Genomic DNA, 25,204 nt, shown 5'->3' with positions numbered 1-25,204 from the left:
TATTCACAAAAATCAACGAATCAATAAATAAAATTGTATAACAGCAGCAATAAAAGTGTAAAAATATCTATCTTAGATTGCAGAAGCAAATTGTCTGCATAGGCTAGGGTGACCAACCGTCCTCTTCTTTTGCACTTGTTGACTTGTAAAAGCATATAAAGACATTTTTTATTTCATAATTCATTAACCACACAGAGAAGGCATCGTTTAAATATGTTAATGTTTTCTTGAAGCAAACAGTATTTTTAAAGTTCTTCATGACTGGTCCAAGTGTCCTTTATGGAAATCAAAATATGGTCACCCTAGCATGGGCTCATCAGTGTCCTCCTCAGTGATTATTGGTGATATGGTTGTTATCAGTTGTATATCAGCAGAATTCAGCTTAAAGGGGACAGTGATTTATTGGGGAGCCTGGACCCTTGAGGTCCAGCTATAATCCCAGCACTGTGGGAGAGGAACGTTATGACCTCCAAAACTAATGTTTAGGTATGCATGTGACATCAGTGACTGAAAAATATGTTTCATTTATACAGCAGCCATCTCAAGGCAAGATCAAAGTAAAGTTAAAGTAAAGACCCCACAGCACCAGACAGAGAAAACCACAATGATCAGATGATCCCTTATAAGCAGCACTTGGCAAGCACGGGGAAAAAGAGCTTCCCTGTGTGATAACTGCAGAACCAGCTTCAGATATTGTCATTCATCATGCTGAAGGGGGACAAAGTGAAAATATATTAACGTCTCATTGATTTCTTAGTGTTTGACATATCTCTCTCACTTACATGTTTCAGATCATCAAAAAAATGCAATAAAATTACTTTTAACAAGGCCATGGATTTTTCCTCTTAATAAAGAAAAACATAAATCGAATTTGTTTTTACTTGGATTAGCTTTGTGTTAAATATATTAAAATGTATTTAATGATCTTAAAAAGTGTGACAAAAAGAAAAGTAAGGTATTGTCATGTACATCCTCTCTCACTTCTCTAAATCTGTTAAACTGGTAAATCTCTTCTTAAAACTGTCTCATAATTTTAAGATTATGTTTCTTTCCACAATTTTATGTATGTTCTGTATGTTATTTTATTTATTTATTTATTTCTAAATCATTTCTGTGAAAGTCTAAAAAGGTGCTATATAAATTCCATATTAATTTACTTAAATGTATTATTTATGTTTGAAAATCTCACCGGAAATGCGCCGGTCGTGTCAGTGCTAGCTTGTTGCTCGATGCAGCAGCAGGAGCAGCCTGCATGGTGACCGTCACAGAGAAAGACAGTAGAAAAGAGAGGGGCTAAAACGAGAGAGGAGGACTCACCGCTCCCGGCCTCCGCTCATGCATGCGGACACCGGTAGCGGCCTGGGACCGGACGGACGGACAGCAGGACCGCGAATCACCAGAAACATGGCGGCGGGAACAACAAGCTGCTCGGAGCCTTAGCGTCCACAAATCAGAGGTAGGAGGCGAGCGGAGGAGCATCACCTATACAGGTCACCTCAGACATCTCTCTCTGTTGATGTGTCTGTGCCGAGCCAATGCCCGGCATGTGTTACTGTATTTACTTTATTCTTGTCAGTCATTAATAATCTTGTGCTGTGTATCTACTGTGCAGCATCATCATTAAACCTGTTATTTTTCACACGTTTTTAAATGTCTTGTCCTCCTTTCTTCCCTTATTACTCTGATCTTTGCTGTCCAACAGCAGCATCATGTGTCTGTCCTGGTGCCAGTGAAGCAGACAGTAAAAGTGCTCCTGAAGGCCTTTTAGTCCACAGTGCATTAATGCAGCAGTGATAACAGAACAAAGCAACGTGCTGCACATTTATCAGGAAGCTATCATAAAAACACAGTCTGGGTTTGTTTACTCTGACACGTTTATTATGAGTCTTTACTAAACTAGACTGCAGCTTAACATTTCTTTATTTTTTGTTCTAACACGTTTGCTCCAGTTTCCTTCATTAAGAGTTTATTTTAGATAAACTGTGAAAGAAAGAGAGTCGACTGGATGTGTATGAACCCTGTATTTACTGTATATATTCCTTTCCACAGAGGCAATGAGGTGAGCGCTGAAAGCAGCGTCCTGTTTCAAACCATCAATACGATCAACGCACTAAGACGAGCCATGGCCTACAAGGTAATGTGCTCACTTCGCCCTCTCAGGTCATCTGCAGTGTTTGCTCTGAATCCTCCGAGCGAGATAAATCCGTCCTCTCTGAGCCTGTGTTTGAAATCTCAGCCTCTCTGCGCTCAGAAACGTGTGCTTTGTGATGAAGCTGACTCACAGAGTCAGCAGTAGTACCAGCAGCAGATGCTGTGGGTGTCGAGTTTCATTCACACAGCTTCAGCTGCGCTGAGTATCAGTACAAACATCACAGGGGTGGCACAGCAGCTGTTATAGTAAACAGGAAGCAGCGCAGCAGCGAGGTGTTTGTTCACAAAGCAAACCCGTTTCTGCGTCTGCAGGGTCGATCCATCGACAATCAAACTGTACAAAAGTTCCCGGCAGGCCTCTCAGTAACCTTCAAACTATGACTGTAGAAGTACATGACGATGTTAAGACCTTGATCTATGCCCTTCAAATTTCATTGGAGATCTGTCGTACTAATGAAGCTCAAATATGCAACATTAATTAAAAAAGGCCAAATTTCACCGTGCACCCTGTTTCCAACCAGCCGGGAACGTGTGAGGATTTTGGTAATTTAGAGTCAAACCAGTGAGTGCTGCGTTAAACCGCTGCGCCTGTGTTCAGTGATGATTTCAGGAGATGTGATCTGAGGCGTAAATGTCCCACTGCAGCCGACCAATCAGCTGCTGTGCGCTGTGACGCCGCTGCCAACCTCCCTCAGTGGACGGATTAAAACACGCACACGCCGGCCTTTTTAATCACGGGTAGTTTATGGCTTCATATCTCCTTGCATGACACACACACACGATTCTGCTCTCTGTGTGAGGAGCAGCTTGATTTTGTGATCTCCTGAAGAGAGAAGAGGCCATTTTGTGTCAGTCTTCACTTCCTGGCGTCTTTAAAGAGCCGTTTCAGCTGCAGAGTGAGTATCTTCTCAAAGATGCGTGTGAGTGGGGGGGGGGATTTGTCTTAACATCTTTAATCAGATGCCCTGTCACAACATCTGTTTGCAGTCAGCAGCACTAAACTGATGCTGCCTCCGTTCATTCATTCACTGGATCATGTTGGAGGCTGGATAAGCTGGTAACCTGCAGGTGGACGAAGCCGCTCGGATGCAAAACGCCTCAGATGCTAAAAACTTTTTATTTAATAAAACCTAAAATGAGCAAATAAGGAAAATCATCAGATTATTATCACCAAATTATTTCACAATAAGAGCGTTTGTGGGAAAGCACCCACTGCACAGAGTTTTATTGCTGTGGCGCTGACACCTCCAGTTTGATTTCTAAGTGCGAGTAAATGAAGGCTGTTTCTCGCCGAGCGGCTCCCACTGAAGACACGCTTCATAATTTGAAGTGAACGTGTTGAAACAAAGTGTGAGCACAGACAAAGGCTACGTCCACACTAACCCGGATAGATTTAAAACGGTGTTTTCGTCTGAAAACGCTCGGCGTCCACACCAGCGTTTTCAGTCGTTTTCACAGAGTTGCGCGTCCACACGGCTGAAAACGCTTACGTTCCGGTCCTGCACATGCATGAAACGCAAAAGCGAGTGAGAATCAAAGAATTTGATGTGTAGCACGTACAGACTGATATTAACCTTTAATAGGGCTGTCAGAGCTGAGGGCAAACACAACAACTGCTGCCCTCCGCTGTCTTAGTTTAATTGGTCACATGACTGCATCATATGACTAACACGCGTCATCGTTTTCGAAAGTCTCCGTTTTCGCTGTCCACACTGCGACGTGAAAGCACCGTGTTCAAATGAAAGCATTTTCAAGAGTGTTTTCAAAACGCTGCGTTTTCCATCTCAGTGTGGACGGGACAGAGAGGGCTGACGCAGAGACAGGCAACCATATTCACACCTGATTCAAAGTTACCAATTAACTGTCACGTGTTAGCGCTGCCACCGGCTGCCGACCTGTCCAGATTTCATTAATTTATTCATAAAGCACGTTTAATAACAACAGGGAGCTGACCAAAGTGCTGTACAGAGTAACAGTTAAACAACGACAGGTAAGAAAATTAAAAGAAAATTAGGATAAAAGATTTGGTAACTCTCATACCGTTTCAAAAGCCAGAGTAAAAAACTATGTTTTAAGATGCGATTTAAAAAGAGTAACAGTCGGGGCCTTTCTAATGTGGAGAGGTAGATCATTCCACATTTTCGGTGCCACAACCGCAAATGCCCGATCTCCTCTATGAACCATCCTAGACTTATGTAAGGTAAGGAGCAGGTGATAGCTTGATCGAAGGGCTCTAGAGGGCGTATAAAGCTGCAATAGGTCAGACAAATAGTCCGGTGCCTGGCCAACTAGCACTTTATGAGTCAAAAGTAAGATTTTGAATTTAATTCTAAAACGCACTGGAAGCCAATGAAGGGAAGCAAGCACCGGAGTAATATGTTGGTGTTTCTTCACACGAGTCAAGAGGCGAGCTGCAGCATTCTGTACCAGTTGGAGCCGGGCCGAGCTGGACTGACTGACACCCGCATACAGTGAATTGCAGTGAGATAAAAGTTGAGATAAAACGAACGCATGAATTGCTCGTTCCAAATTTCTAACAGATAAAAAAGATCTCACTTTGGATAGGAGCCTTAATTTAAAAAAGGACCGCTGGGCAACTGAATTAATTTGTTTCTCGAATGTAAGTTTGCTATCCAAGAAAAACCCCAGGTTTTTTACATGCGTTTTAACAGCACATGTTAGGTTGCATAAGTCCAAATCTGGGGCATTGAAATTACAGCTCGGTCCAAAAATAATTACCTCAGTTTTATCCTCGTTGAAGGTAAGAAAATCTGAGGCCATCCAGGTTTTAACTTCGTCAAGACATTTGACTCCATGGGCGTGGAGGTGTTTCTATTAAACCGAAGATAAATCTGGGTGTCGTCGGCATATGAGTGAAAACAGATGTTATGCTTCCTAAAGATTAGGCCTAGGGGCAACATGTAGATTGAAAAAAGAATTGGGCCTAATGTGGAACCCTGCGGGACACCACAAGTAAAAGGAGCTGGAGAAGAAATGAAATCGTCAAGGCTCACGGAAAAAGTCCTGTCGGAGAGGTACGACCTAAACCGTTCCAAGGGGATACCTTTGATACCACATTGCTCCAAACGGGAGAGCAGAATGCTGTGGTCAGCAGGATCGAAGGCTGCAGTTAAGTCTAGGAGCAGGAGCACAGCTGGGTCTCCTGAGTCAGTGATTAATAAAATATCATTAAGTATTTTTAGGAGGGCAGTTTCTGTGCTGTGGTGGGTTTTGAAGCCCGGCTGGAACTTCTCGAAGATATTATGACTATTTAGAAAGGTTTGTAGCTGCACTGGCTGCACTACAGCGTGCTTGTATCCAGTTGGTACCACTCCAGAGCTGAGACTATTAAAAATAGTTAAAATGTGGGGACCGACTACCTTAATAATCTTTTTTAGAAAATGGGTCGGGACTCCATCTGAAGGGCAGGATGATGTCTTTATGCTATTGCAAAGCTCTTCCACCTGGTTAAGACATACAGCCGCAAACTGGTCAAAAGCAGTTGAGGAGATAAATGTTAATGAGACATTATACAGAGACGGGGTAGATGTAGATCGAAGCCTTTCTATCTTATTAATAAAAAACTGCAAGAACCTATCGCAAGTTTCAGTGGAGCTATCTATATGGAAAGCGGGGGAGGTATTGAAGACCGAATCAATAACTGAGAAAAGAGATAGGCTCCTCCCCCCGCAACCCTGAAGAGGACAAGCGGAGGAGAATAGATGGATAGAAATTTAAGCTGAGGTTATCGTGGGTGATGATGTACGACACAGCCTAGGACTGGTTGATATGACCCAAAATTCATATCTCGATATTCTTTAGCTGGATGGCGATATACGATATATATCTCGATATTTTTTTAAAGCCATAAAGTAAGAACAAACAGAGAGTTTAGTCACACTGTGTCCCAGATCTCACACAGGCACTTTTATTAACATACAGCGCAGATGTACATGGAAAATTACTCAAAAATAAATTATGAGCATTTATTAAATAATCATGCTCCATAAATAAAAGAAAACAATGTTGTTTTTGTGCATAACAAAGAGCTCGCAACTGTGCAGTCAAACTGTAAACTAACAGACGCTGAGCATAATAACAAAGATTTCACAGCTGCTCTGTTCCCAACTTCTACTGCGTGACTGACAGCCGGGAGTTTGAAATCCTCTTCGTAACCACGTCGCTGAACAGGAGCCATTTATGGCCCTTATACACACACAATACGGTAATATTACGTTGAAGCACAGTACGTATCACTCCGCGAGGCTCCTCGGTAGCCGTAATGCTCCGACAATCCATCAAGCGGTGCGGCCTCGTAGCTTAGCAAAGTCGTACTAAAACATTTATTGACAGATTGCTGAGCGCCGTGCACATAAAATCGGTTCGTGGTCATCAAGCACAACCAGAATTCATCCATAAGGCGCGCTGTCAACTTTTGAGAGAATGAAAGGATTCTAGGCTGTGCAGATGGCGTTAGCGCGGTTAGCTCGTTAACACGTTGACGCCGTCCAGCCCCACGCACGGGGCGATGCGCAGTAACTCGTTAACGGAGATTTGCCGGGTCCATCTTGTCGCTGCCTGCAGGTGAAGCAATGGGGGAGGAGGGGGAGTTGTGTTCAGCGAAGGAGAGGCGAGGCCGAGTAACGTTGCGTAGAGACAAAAGTGGACGAAAGAGAGGCAAACTTGCGGCTCCACAAGTATAATTATAACGTAACATAGATATAAAGATATAAAGGATATTGTCACATCTCATATCTCGTATAAAAATGTATCGATATTTTTAAAAAACTTGATATATCGCCCAGCCCTAACACAGCCCTGCTTGCCCCAAGACGCCTCCTGCTGGTCATTGGCAGAAGGGTTGCCTGCGCGTGCGTCCTCAACTCTGCTGCTCCACCCACAAATTCATCCTCCTCACTAGTGAGGCGCCGTGTCAGAGGACTAAGTCAGCTTTTCAATAGTCTAAGATTTATTACTGAGAAGCACCGTTGCACAAATAATCAGCCAAAGGCAGGTTTTCTTACTTTTTGTCCTAAGTATAGTAACCATTGTGGCTATTTCCTTTTTTTTTTGGATGCTATATTTCTTATTTCTTTCTCTAATAATTTCTCTAACAAACAGAAAGCAGCCTTTCAAACGGAACAAGTTCACTGCACACAGCTGTAGTCCCTCGGGCATCGCCTGCCCCCTGAGACTATCAGAACAGGAAGAAGTTGTCAACACGAAAATAAAATTTAATTTAACAACAATCTCATAATGATGATAATACTGATTTAAAGCATTAACCCGACACTATCAGAGCACTTTGTGTGCTTTTATTCCTGCATGCTAAGCTCAGTGGGACTGATGTAATGCACATCTGATTGGTTTTTGTTACGTGTGGTCTGACCAGGATGTTGTGATCAGCATTTAGCATTTAGTGCTGCTGAGTCTCAGTCTGCTTGCCGGAGTTATTAGAGGCGCTGAAGAGCTCGTGATTAGACGTGTTGGAACGTCTTTTCAAAAAAGTAAGATGGTTTTTATCTCTTTACTAAAAATCATCATTTCAGGAGATGTTGTTGGGTGGAGCTGTGCAAACAGCCGTAAGCATCAGTACCTAAATGTCCTGTTCTGTCTTTGCTGCACTTTCTTCTCTGGAGCATGTTGTTGGTAGACTTGTACTAATTTTGTGTGTGTGTGTGTGTGAGTGTGTGTGTGTGTGTGTGAGTGTGTGTGTGTGTGTGTGTGTTAGACCTAATGATTTATCGATAGGGCTGTGTGATATGACCAAAATCTCATATCCCGATATAAGACATCTATCGTCCGATAACGATATAAATCACAAAAATGTAACATTTCCTGTAAATTCTGTGAATCTCGGGCAGCTCGACTTGCGTGAAGTGTTTCCAGCTGCGCGTCATGTAGCTGGAGTCGAGTGTTTTAACCGATGCCTGAAACGATACATTTTTAGACATAAGTTGTAACAGCCGCCGTTTTCTTTGTATTTATTACACGGCGTGCTGCGGGGAAAAGCCTGTTCTAACGTTTGAGTCTAAGGTTTATTTTTTTAGCACCTGGCGGCTCTTTTTTTACTTCTCATCCGTAAATAATCTGCATCTTTCATGTGATTCAGTTTATTTTGAAAAGTCTCAACAGGATCTTGAGCTTTATTGTGAAAGGTTTATGTGGAACATAAACAAGCGGACACGCGGTGGTGTTACCGTCGTTGTTGCTAATGACAACGCATAAAAACAGGCGCTTGTCCGTCTGTAGTGTGGTTATATTAAATATAAGAGAAAGAGAGAACTTTAAGAAACTAATATAGCCACTACAGTGACCATCAGAACGATGAAAAAATATTGCCGTAAACAGTTTATTTTGCGACAGCACGAAACAAATGACAGCGTAAAATGAAACGATAGACGTTTTTATATCGTCATCCGATATATATGGTTATATCGAACAGCCCCATTTATCGATTTGTTTATTAATTATCAAAAAACGACTACACTACACACTAACTACACACACCAAACACCTTCAATGTTGCTCACATCTCTAAACTCGCTCTCGCTGTCTTGACCACAGCTTTCTCCTCTTCCTGAGTAACAAACTGTGACGTGTCGCCGTGTAGTTTGTTTGATTGGTTGACACGGTGCAGGCGGCCTGCTCTGCTGTAAACGAATGACGTATCAGTGGCGGGACTATGACGCAGGATTTGGGATTATTCACCAACTCTGGAATTAATCCTGGATTTTCTGTGCTGCCTGTCGGGTTTATTTTATTAGAGGAGACGCCATAAACTCAACGTACAAATGTCTTTCAGATTTATTAATCAGTTAAATGTTCGAGTTATAAACGGATCTGAGTCTCTTTGTTCACTCAGGAGACCGAACGAACAAAGAGCCGCACGCTCAGGCTGTAAACACAGACTCCACTCTCATCCTCACTGTCCAGGTGCTCCAACATACGCCAACATCTAAGGCTGTTTTATTATGAAGAACCAACTGCAGCACTTAATAACACTGAGCACCTCCCCTCTCTGTCAGGAGCATCTCCTAGATCACCCTCAGTGATGTGCAAACAGACCAGCGATGGTATTTTCAGATTTAGTTCGCCGATTAGACATAAACTTAATTAATGCGATCCACAGTTTATTAGGGCTCATCCAACAGGATGGATTTAAATTAGTTTGCGGTTTAATTAGGTAACACATGTTCATTAGATAAACCTCTCAGAACTTCATTAACACCAATTTATATCAAAATCTCTATTAAATCAAGATCAACATTCAGGACTCATCATAACTGCACTGGTACGTGAGCGAGGTTGGACCGGCGTCCTTACAGTCACTGGAAGCACCAATCTTACCGTCGTACGGGTTCCTGACCACGTCTGAGGCACCAAATCGAAAAGTCTTTTCCTCCACAGAACCAGAGGAGGTCGGCCCTGAAAGAACGAAGGATCTGAGAGCTGTTAGACCCATTCTTAATGTTTGTTACACCACGCAGGCTCCACCTCACCCACCTCTGTGGTATTATGATGAGTTAGACGTGTGTAATTATCTTCCTTTGGTGTGGAGACAGATGGTGCTGAGAACATAACAAACACCTGCTAAGTAATCATTTTATATGTAAAGCACCTTTTACATGTATGGATGTGTGTGTGTGTATCTGTACTTATAGATATCTATTACTTACATACTAATATCAGTGGTAGAATACTTTATACTTTATTTCTTGAATATTTCCACAACCCTCTATTTATAATCACATACTGTGTATGCTGCCATGTATATAGTGTATTATCTTATTTATTTTGTGTTTCTTGACTTTCTGTTCTTCTGCTATCTCTACCTGAGCTGAGGTAACGCACGAATGTTCCCCACCGTGGGATCAATAAGTCTCATTGTATCTCTTATCTTATCTTAATCATAGAGTGTAGACCTTACAACTAGGGCTGCCACGATTAGTCGACTAGTCACGATTACGTCGACTATCAAAATCATCGACGACTGATTTAATAGTCGACGCGTCGTTTGAAGCTTTGTAAGATCCCAAAAGACGCAGGAATAAGTAGTAGGATTTAAGAGTGTAATAACGGACTGAAACAGAAGATGGCAGCACTGCATGTACAAGGATGCCAGCTGCCGTTAAACCCCGAAGAAGAAGAAGCTGTGTCCCAGAATTCATAGCGCGGCCCAGCTCAGTTTCCAACAATGGCGGCAGCTAGTCAGTTTTAATATTACTCTTATTATTCTTTCTGGGTCACAAAATAAACGTTTAACATATTTTCAGGCGAGAATGTAGCTGTGTAAACCTCAAATATCTGCTCAGTTTATCAAGACACCACATATTTTCAAAAGCGCTCCGTCTGTTACCCACTAGCTCGATAGCTACCCGGGGGCTAGGCTCACTAGAGCCGTGAGAACACCGGACTCCCGGCAAATCGTTTTCAAACCCACCGCCGTCTTTCGCTACTCAGGTTAAACATACATAAGTCACTTAGATAACTTCAAAATGTTATTGTTTGGCTTTTTTTTTTTTTTTTTTTTTTTTAGTGTTTTATTTGTTCCTGAGTAAATCGGTTTGGCTGAGATTAAAGTTATAGTTTTTACACAGCTGAATAAACATCAAGCAGACAGCTGATTATCAGAAGTGTGAGATGCTCGAGAATTTACTCCGGTGTCCTGTTATATTTTAGATAGCAAGAAGTTTATTAAACTTCACCGAAACAATCTGCAAATGTCATTAAAATTTAATAAACTACCATCTTGTCTTTATTTTTAGTTAGCACATATCTTAAACACTTAAAGCTGTAAGCTAGTGATAGTTATATAAGAGCAGATGCTGCTGGTGCAATAAGCTGTACGTTTTACGTCCAATGGATGATGATCTGATTAGTCGACTATCAAAATAATCGTTTGTGGCAGCCCTACTTACAACAACAAGTGTACCCTCAGGAAGATTGCAACAGCAGTCACTGATGATGTTTAGCAACAGTTTGGCAGCATGGATGAGACGGTCATGTTGATAAAATATGCAAAACCAGAGATATGAATGATTGAGCTCAACAGAAATATGGAAAACTCAGACCTACTAAAAAGGCTGATTAACAGAAGGACTTTCATTCCCTGCAGCAAAGCTCATCTGTAATGAAATACACAAATTAAATTATCATTTATCATGTCATATATCATTTATTAGTCAACTATAAGTTAAACATTGCTGATATGGTTCAGTGACTGAATCACTTCTGTTGCAACAAAACAGCAGAAACAAAGACGGGGCTAAAAATGTCACAGTTGCAGGAACCTGAACTGAAAAAACAAACTTTTTTGTTCAGTTTAGTTTTAGTTTTGGCCTCAGTGTCACTAAAATCCAGAACAGACTGTTGAAACTGCGCTCTGCAGTTTGTTTGTTCTCTTCTTCTCTTCATCCTGAGACTCTTTGGTTGATTTCTTTTCAGTCTTGTCTCCTCGGCCTGATTCAGATGAAGATCTGGCAGGTTTCTCCTCTGTGGCCTGAAACGTTTGCCGTCCTGCGGGTGTCTCGCCTCAGCCTCCTCAGCACAGTCATGTTCTTTGGAGGTCGTGGTTGGTTTTTCTGGAACGTTGCTGTTTGTTTTCAGTAGCGGGCAAATCTAGTTTGGCCTTTTTCTGTGTTGTCCAGTCTTGAAGCGTAGTTCATCACTACTCGTCTTCCTCCCTCCTCTGTCTGAAAGAGGAAGCGTCACCAGGCGACAAGGAGAGAGGGGAACACACATCATCATTTATGGCCTTGTTTTCTTGCAGGTATCACAAACCCACACGTCCTTAAGTGGGGTCGTCTCTGTGTGTGTGTCTGTGTGTACTCTGTGTTCTGTTACACTGTCTGTGTAATGAAAAAAAAAACATAAATGTAACAATAATGAAGTAAACATGTATTAAAGATAAAATATAAATTCTAACATACCAATGCAGTTCACTTGTTACGTTGCTATGGTAACTTATGCTGCCCTGGAGTGTTGTGTACTATCTTAGAGATCAATCATGTCCTACTGACCAATCAGTTATCAGAAAAATAGCCCCTCGACTCCTGAACATCGCTCAGACATCAGAGTGTGGAGAGAGCGAGGCTCTGAAGTCATTCCCTAATGAGAGTCGCTAAAGCTGCGCGGAGCGTCGGCGCGTTACTTCAGACAGCGTGACAGCGGTCAGAAGAGTAAAGTCTGATTATTGGCGTCATGTGACAGAATGTCAGTCTCAGACGTGCAGCGTTTACACCTCTGGACTGTCAGTGTGGTCGTTTTGCTCCACGCCTGCACAAATAAACCACATCGAGGTGAAAGATGGACACAGCTCGATGTTAGCAGACTTAGCAAACCAGCTCCTCTCTGGTCTTACTGAGCGAAGGCCATGAAGAGGTCACACCCAAACACGTCCTGTAAAAAAACTAAACAAAAACAAAAGAGCTTGTTCGTGACTCGAGGCGTGCTCGCAAAAGTCTGTGACGAGTCTGACACTGTTGTAAAGACTCACCTTTCAGCACGCTCTCTTCACCAGATGCTCCTTTTTTCTTTTCCTGACCTTTGGCTGTGTGTGGTGGTTGCCCTGAGCAACTTCATATTGAGTTATGAATTTTAAACATCACCACAACCTTCGGTGTCCATCACTCCCAAAGTATAGCGTTTTGAAGTCTGATGGTTCCTCTTTGATGCATGCATCATTTGTTTGTCTCTGTGGTGTGAGCGCGCTGGTAGCTAGGCTGATAAACGGTGGGTTGGTTTATCGAGTTGATAACCTGCTTCATGTGATTGCAGATGTTAGCATAAGAGGAGCTGTGCTGAGCTGACAGTCGGGGTTTCGTGTTTCATGTTAAATCGCCGTGGTAACTGACACTGAACACATCACCTGGTCAGGAGCTGGTGATGTGCAGAGCGAAGAACCAAGAGTAAACTGTGGATTGCAGTGTGACTGAAGCATGCATGGAATAATTTGGTGATTTAGAAGATGTGTAAATGTTTTTATAGTCTGATCTGCTGCTGGAAACTCAGCACGCCAAGAAAACCTGATCAATCAGATTAATTTCACTTTGATCTGCGACAAGCTGAAGTGATTTCCACGCCTTCTTTTTCAGGCTGTGGCACAGTTAGAAGACTTACCTTCAGGACTTTGTTTCTTTCCACCATCCTTTTTGTCTTTTTTGGTATCTGGATTGTTTTGAGGACCTTCTGTGTGAACCAGCTTTTTATTAGCACCTGCTGCTTTGGTTGATTTTTATGTTCAGCCAGTTTGTTTCTTCTCCCAACCTTTATTGGGTTTTTTAGCCATATGTTTTGTTCCACATTTTTATTTGTAGCTCTGTTTTTGTGTGTTGCGTTCGTCTGTCAGTTTGAACTCGTGAGTCGCTCCCGAGACCAGAATTTGATCCGCCGTCGTCCAGTTAGGAGTCTGTGTCGTCTTCCACTCAGCTGATGAGCTCAGGCAGTTTTAAACTTTTAAACTTCTGTTTAACCAACACTTCTGTTCAAAGATGGTCTACGACACCAACTGTCTGCCATCTATAATCTAGTTTTGAGATCCTCCCCAGACGCCTTAACGCCCACTCACATCCTGGGCCATCTGACCTCAGGAAATCACATGATAGGGTGGGGCCAGGTTTCACAGTGAGCTCACCTGAAACTCTGGCTGATTGTGACCCACACCCGTTTTCACACCTCGGCTCATGTGGTTAGGTAGAGGATCATCAGGGGGTCCTTTGTCCCTCTTGGGGGGGAAACTCCCACTGGGTTTAAATCTGGGACTCTCCACCATTTGACCTTAGAACTGAAGAAGCTTCTCGGTTGAGAGGTGAAACGTCTTCAAGCAACTTAAAGAAGTCCAGACGCTTTTCTTTCCAAGCTCCTTAGACTGCGATGACCTGGATGACTGAGAACCTTCAGACATATTTGTGAACACTAAAAATTTGTTTTATTGTCTCAGGTGACAGAAAAGCATCAGCTACAGTCAGCTGTGAAGCAGAGATTAACTGAACAGTCACGAAACACATCACCTTGATATTGTCTTAATTTCATGTGTGAAATTTCTTAAACAGCACTGACGGAGCCGTTACAGGAAGCTGGTCTCTGAGCTCTGTGGGTTCTCATCAGCTGCTGTAATGAAAGCTCGCTGAATTCTCCCGATGCTGAATATGAAATGTGCCACACCCTCACCCCGTCTTTTATAAGCTGACCCACCGCTTCAAAGTAAAACACAGAGTCCAGATGAGACACAGCAGCTCTGACGTGTAATACAAACCTTTCATTCTGTCTTTGCAGATACCCGGGGCAGCGATGGACAGAGTCAGCCTGCTGTGGCGTCTGAGGCGGCGGGCTCGCCGCGGCGTGCTCTGCATGACCTTCTTCTGCATCTCCATGGCTCTGCTCTACGCCATCTGTGCTGAAAACAGCGTGCCCGTCACCGACGCCATCTTTGGCGTCCGGGCACGAACCCGCGCGCAGCCTCATGCACACAACGTCATCAAGGTGTGAAAAGTTTAACCACAACCGAAAACATTTCATTGAATAGTTTCTATTCAACCCACAGCAAAACTACAGCAAGGAAAACAAAGTTTTAAATTCGGGTGAAAAATGAAATTTGGCAAGAAAACAAACAAACATGCACTGTGCAAAAGTCTTGAGCCACCCCTTGTTTCTAGATATTTTGCTTCCAAGCAGCCAGATGTTTTAAAGTGTTGTTCCTACACATAAGAACAACTTTTATTAGCAGACTGTCACAAAAACACATCATTTGTTCTCATTTCTTTGGTTAAATATCGAAAAGTCTCAAAGGCAATACTATGTTCGCACCAACAAGATGATTCCCAAAGAAATCTTTGCACGGAGTGCAGTGTGTCCTTAAAAAATCTGAGAAAACTCAGTGAGTGGAGGCCAGAAGAAGACGCAGCAGACCTAAAAACAACTACAGCTGAACAGTATCTGAAAGTCATGTCCTTAGAAGACCTGACACAGAACCACAGAGAAGCATCTGGCCCGTCAGTCGGTGCTCTGCTGTTCCCTGAACCAATCAGAAATAGCCTCAAGGCCAAAACCAGGGTTTAGTGGTCCAGCTTTCGTTCTCTCCATCGTCATATTCAAGGTGTAGCAGCTGCGCTCCAGCGACAGAAAGCTACAGGCTCGATGTTTGAGCTGGTGTCATGCACCACCTGCAAGTCTGCACCACTTCCTGAAGGAGGAAGAAACGAACAGACTTGAGTTATTTTTGGTGAACCACAATAATGTTGATGCTGCTGATTCCCACAGGTGCTGCGAGGTGGAGCCAAGCCCATGTACACGGACCCTCAGAAGCTCCCGGGCGTCATCCCAGGTGACCCTCGCCGTCCGATCCCCGTCCTGTCCTCATCCAACCACAGCCACGAAGCCAGGGATTCGTCGTCGAAGCGGAAACAGCGGGAGCCCCCGGGGTTTTTCAGCCGGCTGCTGCCGCGCCCCTTCACGCGAGCGCTGGAGACCCTGTTCGGGGGCCGGCGGAAGGGCGAGCTGAGCGGCAGAGGCAGCGACGCCGAGTTCTTCGGGCCTAACGGGCTTTTGGGAGAGGTGTGGGACGACGAGATGTCCAGCAGCATGCTGGGAACCAGGATGAAGAAGGTGGTGCAGAACTACCAGGTGAGTGGTGGACCAGTGACGCAGCGTCTACAAGTTACATGCAGGCTAAGTCCAGTTTTATACATGGACTGACGCGCTCCTCTCTCCATGTTTCCTGGTGTTTCTGTCAGGCGATGAACAAATATGGAGTCGAGCTGTCGGGCCCCGGCGGCGTCTCTGGCACGCCGAAGCTGAGCGGTCCCGAGCTTCTCTGCCAACTGAAGGACAAAGTAGAGGTCGCGACTTTGACCCCTGACCTCCAGCCCTTCTCCTTGCTGCCCTGGGCCACCCAGCTGCCTCCGCAGCAGCTGACCTCTGACCTCGGACCCTACAAGAGCTGTGCTGTGGTGTCATCGGCGGGGTCGCTGCGCTACTCTGGGCTGGGCAAAGAGATCGGTGAGACATTTAAATGTGGATTTGATGCTTTTCACTCCCAAAGTCTGGGATTTAAAAAGGACACGTCCCTCACATCTGGACAGTCCAGAGGATGAGACGATATTTCTCTGTCGAGAACCTCAGAGCTGCTCTTCTCCTCCCAGCATCAGCAGTGAGCAGCACGCGAAACAGAAGTTAAAAAAGTAAACAGCACAGTTCAAAGTGAGGTTTGGTGTAAGTCCTGAGCCCTGCTGCTCTCACACAGGATCGTTTCCTGTGTGACCTCCCAGAAGTCCATGTGGAGCTATTTTAAGCCCTTTTCCCCTTAAAGTTGCTCTCTGCAGCACACTGTCCCTGAACCACAGAGGAAGGATGTGTTTGAGCTGTTTCCTGCAGAAGTCTGGTAGCTCCAGAGTTTCTCACACAGCATGTCTTTAAACACAGTTTGCTTGGCGCTCTGACTGAAGTGTGAGCTGCGTGCAGCGCCTGTATAACCAACTGCCGTGCTGGTGGGTGGAGGTTTGGTGGTCAGGATCATTTCTCTGTTGTTGGAGGATGATGTGCTGGCTGTTGGCATTAGCCATAAAAGGGTGGAGTGTCCCCTCCAAAGGCCCCTCGAGGCCCCGGGGCAGTCTGGGAACATCTTGCTGTTGCCTCAGAGGAGGCAGGAAGAGGAATGTCTGCTGCCCACACGGCCCGGACAAGCTGCAGAAAACGGGTGAATGGACAGACTGTCCAACTGAGACTAAGCTCCACCACTGTGGGACAGAACAAGTCAGCTGCTCTTTTCTTTTTCTGCTGTTTGTGTCCGAAAACGTGGAGGAGGCACAAAGTAAGTGTGAAAATAGGCTGAAAAGAAGCACATTTAAGTGACCTCAGACTGCTTTAAATTCACCCAGTGTTCCTGCTGAACTCAGCTCTTTATGTAATAACTGACTTTATCATCATCTTTTAAAATACCCTGTTGAATTAAGTGTGTGTGTGTGTTTGTGTTGTTGGTTGATGAACAGAAAACGCGTCACTTCAGCGAATCACAAACTTTCACTTCTTCTTAACCAAATTAGTTTTCTCGTTTTTCAGACTCACATGAAGCCGTGCTGCGCTTCAACGCTGCGCCCACCACCGGGTACGAGAAGGATGTCGGGTCCAAAACCACCATCCGCCTCATCAACTCACAGGTAGGCACAGAAACAGCCTCCAGGTGGTGACAGCTGCGCTGAGAGAAAGTGCTTCACTGCAAACGAAACAAACGTGGTGATAATAAGACAAGAATCCAAAGATCATCTGCGGCCAGTTTTATACGATAATTTTCTCTGTCACACTTATTAACTTATGTTTTTCATAAGCAAAATATTTCAACAGTAGATCTGATTGAGATCTCCCCCTCTGTGACATCACAGAGATCCAAGAGGAGAAAAACTGTGTGAAACGAAGCGTTTAGTCTGATTTTGGCCTCATTGTTAGAAACCTGGGTGTCTAATATGAACACCCACCAATGGAACTAAACACATGTGACAGAAATAATGTTTTTATTTATTTTTTAATAACTTTTCCATACAACACGTGCAGCTTTGTTTAGTGTGTGTGAGAGCGTTCGGCTCTCCTCCACAGTTTGGAGTAAAGTCGAGTTTGTAACGACGCTGCAGGCGATGGTCGCGCTGAAGAGGTCGAACTCAGAGTTTGCAGATGGGCTGTGGGCGTTTTAGTGCAGAGGAGCTGCCTGTGGCTGTTTTTAGATGCTTGTATGTGAGAACACCTCGCTGTGAGGATCTGCTGAGTGCTTCTGAATACGGCATCGTCATCAAAGTCAAAACTCTACTTAGTGGATTTGGATTAATAAGTAGAACCAGAGAATTTAGCTGCTCTGTTTTCACAGCTTTTCATTTTTAAAGAGTTTTAAAAGTCATGAAAACAGGTTTTATTTATTAAAGCTTGTGAGACGCGGCTCGCTAAGCGACGTGTGTCAGTGTGCTTTTTCTCTGAATCTTTTCAGGTGATGGCGTCTGATGACCACCGCTTCCTGTCCAGTTCTCTGTACAGCTCAGGTGTTCTGGTGGCCTGGGACCCCGCCCCCTTCTCTGCTGATCTCACAAAGGTGATGTTTTTGGATTTAAGCTAGAAGCTCTGTCACAACCAGCGTGCGTTTAATAACTTTTGTTAAATTGTTCAAATTAAATGTAGAATTTATTCAATTTATTCAAGTTTTTCTCCTACAGCTCTGTCGGGTGCACATATTCATGCACACGCTTGTATTAATCAGTTTGTGGTTTCTTTGGACATTTGTGGATTGTAGACTAACATAGACGAGCACAGGTAAACATGATGGTGTCTCTGACTGCAAGAATTCTGTTTGGAAAATGTCACGTTTGTGCAAAAACAGTGAAACATACAACATAAAGCACGCAGCTTACTTTGCTGTGCACACAGTCGATACCTGCATCTGTATTTGAGTCTAATAGGCCACGCCCCTAATAAATAAAATTTAAAGCTTTATGACGGGAAGATTCGCTCCAGGGCAAAGCCAAACATTTTAACACGAGTCTGTGGGGACTGGCTCACTGCTGGGACCTCTAGTGGACACTTGAGGGACTGCAGGTTGTGGCTCTTGCGCACTGGCTTCTTTTCAGAATCAGAATCGTGTTTATTGGCCAAGTATATGTGCAGACACATACAAGGAATTTGGTTCCGGTAGATGAAGGCTCTCAAGCACAGCAATGTAAATCACACACACACACGTGTCTATATATACATTACACATGCATACACAAAGCTGTGTAAACCAACTATAAATAACTAATCTAAACTTATATACATAGAATACAGAAATGAGGTTGAATGAATACTACAGAATGTACATAAGGTGCAGCTGCAGTCTGGCAGTGGGAGCAGTGTGACAGGTCAGCTGTTTAGAAGGGAGCTGGCGAGGGGAAAGAAACTGTTCCTGTGTCGGGTGGTCCTGGTCTGCAGGCTTTTCTCAGGAGCTTAAAGGTTGACATGATGAAGTGTTCCCCTCGTGGATGCACAGAGCGTGGAGCCGGTCTGACTCTGCGCTGCAGGGAAACTGAACGAGTCGTCAGTAAATCCAGTTACCAGCAGGAACAACTGCTGGTTTTCCAGCTTCAGAAGCCGTTTCTCTGATGCATAATTCATGTGTTTATCCTGAGAGGAGCGGACACGTCTACCACTACAGAGGATTTCTTCTGCTCTTTGTTTTTATTCTTGGACTCCACTCGAGTAACCTGGCACGATTAAAACCCAGTGGACAAAAGACGTCATTTATCTTGTGCTGGTCCTTTATGCAGCCCAGTTGGTCTGCTCTGAATGCATCTTGTCTGTTGTCCCTTTAAATGGAGACTCTTTCGTTACTGGAAGCTGCATAAAGGACAACTCTGACATTTAGGCCTCAGTCCAGCAGTGGTACTGAAAGATTTGCACATGAAGGACACCCCAAACAGCGGGGGGGCCCTGGCCCTTCTTTTCCTCTCCGAAGCCGCCGCCCCCTACATTATCTCTGCAGCCTTTATGTGGTAGAAAAGTCATGATCCCAGTGAGATTCTCAGGGTCTGAGCTTTTAAAGTTTCTGGTTTATTTGAGCTGCTGTTTTCAGTATTTTTGTGATGTTTGTATTTATGGAGTTTATTGGTTCCTCTCAGTGTTTTACTCTCACGTCTTTGTTCCCCTGTTTTCAGTTATGGTTGCTCACTTTCTGTTCTAAAACATCCTTCAGTTACTAACTAGTTAACATCCTGTTTCTGCAGCCTGCACAGAGCGTCTCCCTGATAACTCAGCCACGTATTCAAAGAGAAGCATCAGTAAAACAAAGACTGAAGCAGCAGGATTGGTGCTGATACTGAATGTATTTTGAGGTGTCAGTTAAAACTCATACCTGTATGCCCCTCCCCCCCGCAGTGGTTCAACAGGACTGATTACCCCATCTTCGCCCAGTACCAGAGGTACAGGAGGCTCCACCCTCTGCAGCCCTTCTACATCCTGCATCCTCGCTTTGAGTGGCAGATCTGGCAGCGAATACAGGACAACATGGCCGAGCCCATCCAGAAGAACCCGCCCTCCTCCGGCATGCTCGGTATGGTTTTCTCTCACTTCCTGTTTATGCTACAACCTGCCTTCATAACACACGTGGGGCAACGTCTTCCGTTCATGTCACGAGTTTCACAAATGCAGGATCTGATTTGTAACTGGAGCTCCGCCTCCTTTGGTGTCTGATATTAGAGCCTCAGTTCATTATAAACATCTCTCCTCCAGGATCATCAGACAGGAAGTAGATCTGTTACACAGAGGTGATTGTATGTAATGAGAAGGTTGTTTCTGCTAACAGACCTGCTCTGGTTCTGCAGCATGTGTGCGGGCCGTGGAGGACGTGAACGTGTTGGCAGACCTACAGTGCGTAGGTAGCTGTGCTGTTCGTTACACAACTGAGGACAAAGCTGTGGGCTGGATGAAGAACACATGAAGGCTTCATGCTTGTAGATGTTGCTCCAAAGTGAGGATCAGTCCTAACCAGCGCTGGGCCACATGGGCAGAAATGATATCTTCATATATTTAGTCTGAAAGACGTCTTTGTTTCCAGTATTTCAAAAGAAATCCTTTTCACTCAGTTGGGAATATTCTGTGTCAGGTTTCATGTCCTCCTGTGACCTTCTGTGGTTCTGGTTACTCGATTTTATTTGATTTATATAAGCACAACAGAGGAAGCACCAAACTGTCTGAAAAGCTCTGCAAAGTGTCCTCATACCCTCTGCTTCCTGTCCAGGCACCGTCCTGATGATGTCGCTGTGCGAGGTGGTGCACGTGTACGAGTTCCTGCCGTCCCGGAGGAAGACGGAGCTCTGCCATTACTACCAGCGTTTCTACGACGCCGCCTGCACGCTGGGCGCCTACCACCCGCTGCTGTACGAGAAGAACCTGGTTAAGCGCATGAACCAGGGCTCCGACCGCGACATCTACACCAACGGACGCGTCACGCTGCCCGGCTTCAGGAAGCTGAACTGCAGCCAGACTGCTGGAGGAGACCGCTGACTGCATCAACGCACAAATCTGAGTCCTGCATGAAGATGAGCCGACGCATGCAAACCTCATCCTCACTACCGAACCACAAAGAGCGCTCTATAAATATTTCATGCTGTTAACACACACACTGGAGTCCGATCAACTCATACATGTGCTGCTGTACACACATCCCTGTGAGGTCATTGACGCGTGATCACTGGATGCTTCTTAGTTGCCCAAATTTTGATGCTCATGTTGACCTTAAAGAATAATTCTGGTGGTTTTCAAGCAATCTCAGTGATTGCCTTTAACTCAGGGGTGGGGAACTCCAGGCCTCAGGGGCCGGTGTCCTGCGGGTTTTAGATCTCACCCTGGGCCAACACAGCTGAATCAAGTCATTACCAGACCTCTGGAGAACTTCAAGACATGATGAGGTCATTTAACCACTTAGATCAGCTGTGTTGGATCAAGGACACATAACCTGCAGGACACCGGCCCTCGAGGCCTGGAGTTTCCCACCCCTGCTATAACTGCGAGGTGGAGAGAGTACGAGTGAGTGACAGACCACCAAAAATGTCCTCTGATCAAAAAGTGCATATTAATATTTTCCAGGACAGATTCCCTAACATCCAGCCTGTTTCGAGGGGTCCAAAATCATTTCTTCCTGAAGTTAAAAAGCAGATAAAATCCAAAATTTAGCAAACTGGGTCATAAATATCAGTCGTGCGCAGGTCCAGCGACACCGTCTCTGCTTGTGTGTTTGTGTTCTGGTGACAGTTTTGTTCAGGCAGTAGGAGGCCGCTGTGCCCTCTGTGTGATTACATACATGATGCTTACACACCTCACTGAACCTGTTTATTGAAGAAGATACTGCCTGCAGAGGAGTTTACTTCTAACTTAACCCAAAAGGTCACTTCGTAGGTTTTTTACACACTTTGTGAGTCCTGCCATTTCCAGTAATCTTTTTGTAATCCTCATGTAGTGTAAATATTATGAAAGTATTATAGGAGGAGGGTCTTTACTGTGATATCAGCATTTGATTTTTCTCTAACGTAAAAGCCCCACTCGGTTTATATGAACATGCTAACTGGCTTTACATACTTGATTGATATTTTATTTGCAGTATTTGTTTCTTCAGTCCATGACACACTGAGCACGTGGCAAAAATGACACAAAATCCAAACTTATAGTTTAACGGTTCCTGTAACATGTTGTGGAAAAAAATGCACTGTGAACAAAATGAAGTGGACATGTAGCCACGATGAGCTGGTCCTGATGCTTCTAAACAAGAAATGGAAACTTCTCAGGAGAAGACAACAGCAGGGGGAATGTGATGGCCTGATCCAGGACTTTATCACGACCGTGGATACTTCAGGGTGTCAGTGAGGCAGTTTGAGCTCTTGTTGGCAGAGTGTGGACCTCATCTCAGGGTGCAGACAAATCATTTAACAGAGCTGATTGTCCCAGAGCAGCATGTAGCTGTGCGTCTGATGTAAAACAGTATTACTTTACTATTTGTGTATTCAGTAACAGTGCACGCTTTGAGCTACAAACGCTTGATGCCAAAAGCAGAGTTCTGATTGGTCTGATCAGCTGATTTGAATCGTAAAAATTGAGCATGGCTCGCAAAAATAAATGTCCAAATTAATCCAGTGAAATCATTCGCTCTGTGTTATCGAAGAGCAGGTGAGTCTGGCAGTTTCCACCAAAACAGTTAGTGTGACTGAGCCTAAACGTACACCGCTGCTTACACTGGTGTAAAACTGCATTTTCTAACAAAGCCTAGAAAAGAGTTTCACATAAAGTACACGTATTGTTGCTGTTTGCAGACAAACACCCTCCAATTAAACATCCAGCAAACTAGCAACAAACTGAAAAACTGACATTTATGTCTTCCATAAAAAACGGTTCTTGCTAATGGTACTACCGCAAATCAGAATTGATTCAGAATTATGTGAGGCTTTAGGTTTTTTAGCTAATCTTGAAAGTATAAAGTGCAGGTATAGCTAAGGTAGAAGATTACAAATATTACTTTCATATAGTTTACACACAAGCAGTTTCTACCACAACTTATTAACAAGCAGCTAACACTACTAGCATAAAAGACAAGGGGTAGGTAGCGCTGTGTCTTTCTAGAATTATCAAAAGTGTTAGTTTGTTTTGATTCATTATTTTATATATAAGGTGAGCTTTCTCACTTCAGGACATTTAAGGGCCATTTCATTTAATTTGCAGTTCAATATAACATTTTAAAAAGTCACTAAATGTCCAAAACGTCTTCGAGTCTTTAAGCTAATTTAAGCAATTTTAATGCAATATTGAGTATTTTATTTAACAAAAGAAATTGCATTATAAGAGTTTTATGATCCATATAATGCTCCTTGTGTCATTTGCACTAATTATTGCCTGCTGGTTTGTATTTATGCTGGATTTTGTGCAGAAAATGTTTGGCTTAAATGATTTTAACTTAAGTATGTAAACCGAGTTTTTCTCACTAGCTTTAAGGCTACTGGAGAGTCTGCTGAGTGGTCATTTAGCTTAGTGAGTTATCTTACCTATGAACTGATGGCAATTTCTTCTTTACTTTTCTTTACTGTAACATCTGTATGAATGCTCCATTCTCAGTGCTATCACAGTAAAGATCAGCCTCGGGAGGATTTTTGACTTAATCTCTTAATACAGATGAATGTTTAAAACCAGTTTTCCCTAAACTAGTGTTGTAACAACGAGAAAATATCAACAAAATAAATCTCTGAAAAAATAGAGAAAATATCTGCATGACACTAACGCAGCTCCTTATTTTCAATGCTAACTACAGTTCACTGTAAAACATGTTATTCGCTAGCTTCATATTTTCGTTCTTTGATTCTCGCTACAGTAGCTATGCATGGTTCACAATCTTTATGCAGACCCCCCCCCCCAACAGCCTACTCTTGTCTGATTGGTCAGGTGGGGTGCAGGTATTCAAACAAATAAATATATATCACATAAAATACAGAAAAGCTAATAGATCCCCTTGAAATATACGACTAGCTGGGCTAGTTAGCATTTATCAGGACGAGGTTAACCGATGGTGATTTTTCCTCTGTTATAATCAGATGTAGCTCAAATTTTATGTAGTATTTCATATACTACGATGTTATATTGTATATGTGAATATATGAAACATGCAAAAGTGGGGAAATCAGCTGTAGCAAACTTAATCGCACCAGCTAGCTTTAATTAGCCACGATGCAGACACTAGAGATTTTTAGATGCTGTTATTTTTATTTTTTCACATAAAACACACTTCTCTGCTGTAACAAGTACAAGTTTAGTAACGTGTAATAAGTGCTTTTTAACTATGATACATGCTAGCACAGCTAATTTAATCCTGAAGCAGAACGACTCGGAGCTCGAGCAAAGTCGTCAAGAACAAAAATGACTCTGCTGTTGTGTTCTGGTCACTTCAGTTTCATGCTTACCAAGACTTCATTGTTTAGTCATGAGTCACACACTTGAATAATTGATGTCATTGCATTTCAGAGCAAAGCTATGAGAACATTTCCTCCCTATGCAGTCTTGTCTCTGTGTACATTCATGTGAAGCCTTTTGATATTCTGTTATTTCAGCTTACAGATGCACTTTTTCCTCTGCTTTGCCTTCATCCTCTTCTGTTTCTGGGAGGATTGGTTAAATGTTGTGAACTTAGATTTAATTTCTTTATTTTTTTCTTTGCCGTCTTGTAACTTAATATCAGACTAAAAATGTGCAGAGTTCTAGAAGCATGCAGCTGATCTGTCTTTGAGATGATTTGATTTGTTTGATCCTTTTCTGTGATATTTTCTAATGCTCAGCTCTACCTTCTGTTCCTGTTTGAAATATTTTTTTTAATTAATTGTAAAAAAATAAATAAATATGATAATCTGTAAATTCCAAATGTATTTATTACTTGTTCCTAAAAGATGCACAAGTCTAATTGTTGGCTGACATTTTGTAGACTTGTGAGTGAAATCTGGCTTTGACTCCGGCTCCACAGAGATTTGTACTCGAGCTGCTTTCCACAGTCCAAAGAAGTGCAGGTTAGTGC

At 43.4% G+C, this 25,204-nt stretch overlaps 1 protein-coding gene across 1 annotated transcript; it reads left to right on the top strand.

The window, feature by feature from the left end:
• The first annotated feature begins 1,194 nt into the window (after positions 1 to 1,194).
• Positions 1,195 to 25,047, top strand: st6gal1 (ST6 beta-galactosamide alpha-2,6-sialyltranferase 1). Its single transcript, XM_084941007.1, has 9 exons — positions 1,195 to 1,456; positions 2,050 to 2,134; positions 14,428 to 14,634; positions 15,412 to 15,774; positions 15,885 to 16,149; positions 17,209 to 17,306; positions 18,122 to 18,223; positions 20,038 to 20,212; positions 20,900 to 25,047. Exons 2-9 carry the CDS (start codon positions 2,123 to 2,125, stop codon positions 21,163 to 21,165), a joined length of 1,488 nt encoding a protein of 495 aa, XP_084797133.1. The 5' UTR covers positions 1,195 to 1,456; positions 2,050 to 2,122; the 3' UTR covers positions 21,166 to 25,047.
• The last annotated feature ends 157 nt before the right edge of the window (positions 25,048 to 25,204 follow it).

The sequence above is a fragment of the Perissodus microlepis genome, chromosome 10 (assembly GCF_051167445.1).
Source record: "Perissodus microlepis isolate ML-2025 ecotype Zambia chromosome 10, ASM5116744v1, whole genome shotgun sequence".
NCBI classification, from domain to species: Eukaryota; Metazoa; Chordata; class Actinopteri; order Cichliformes; family Cichlidae; genus Perissodus; species Perissodus microlepis.
The sequence above is the reverse complement of the archived record's forward strand: the minus strand, read 5'-3'. Positions and strand labels throughout refer to the sequence as shown.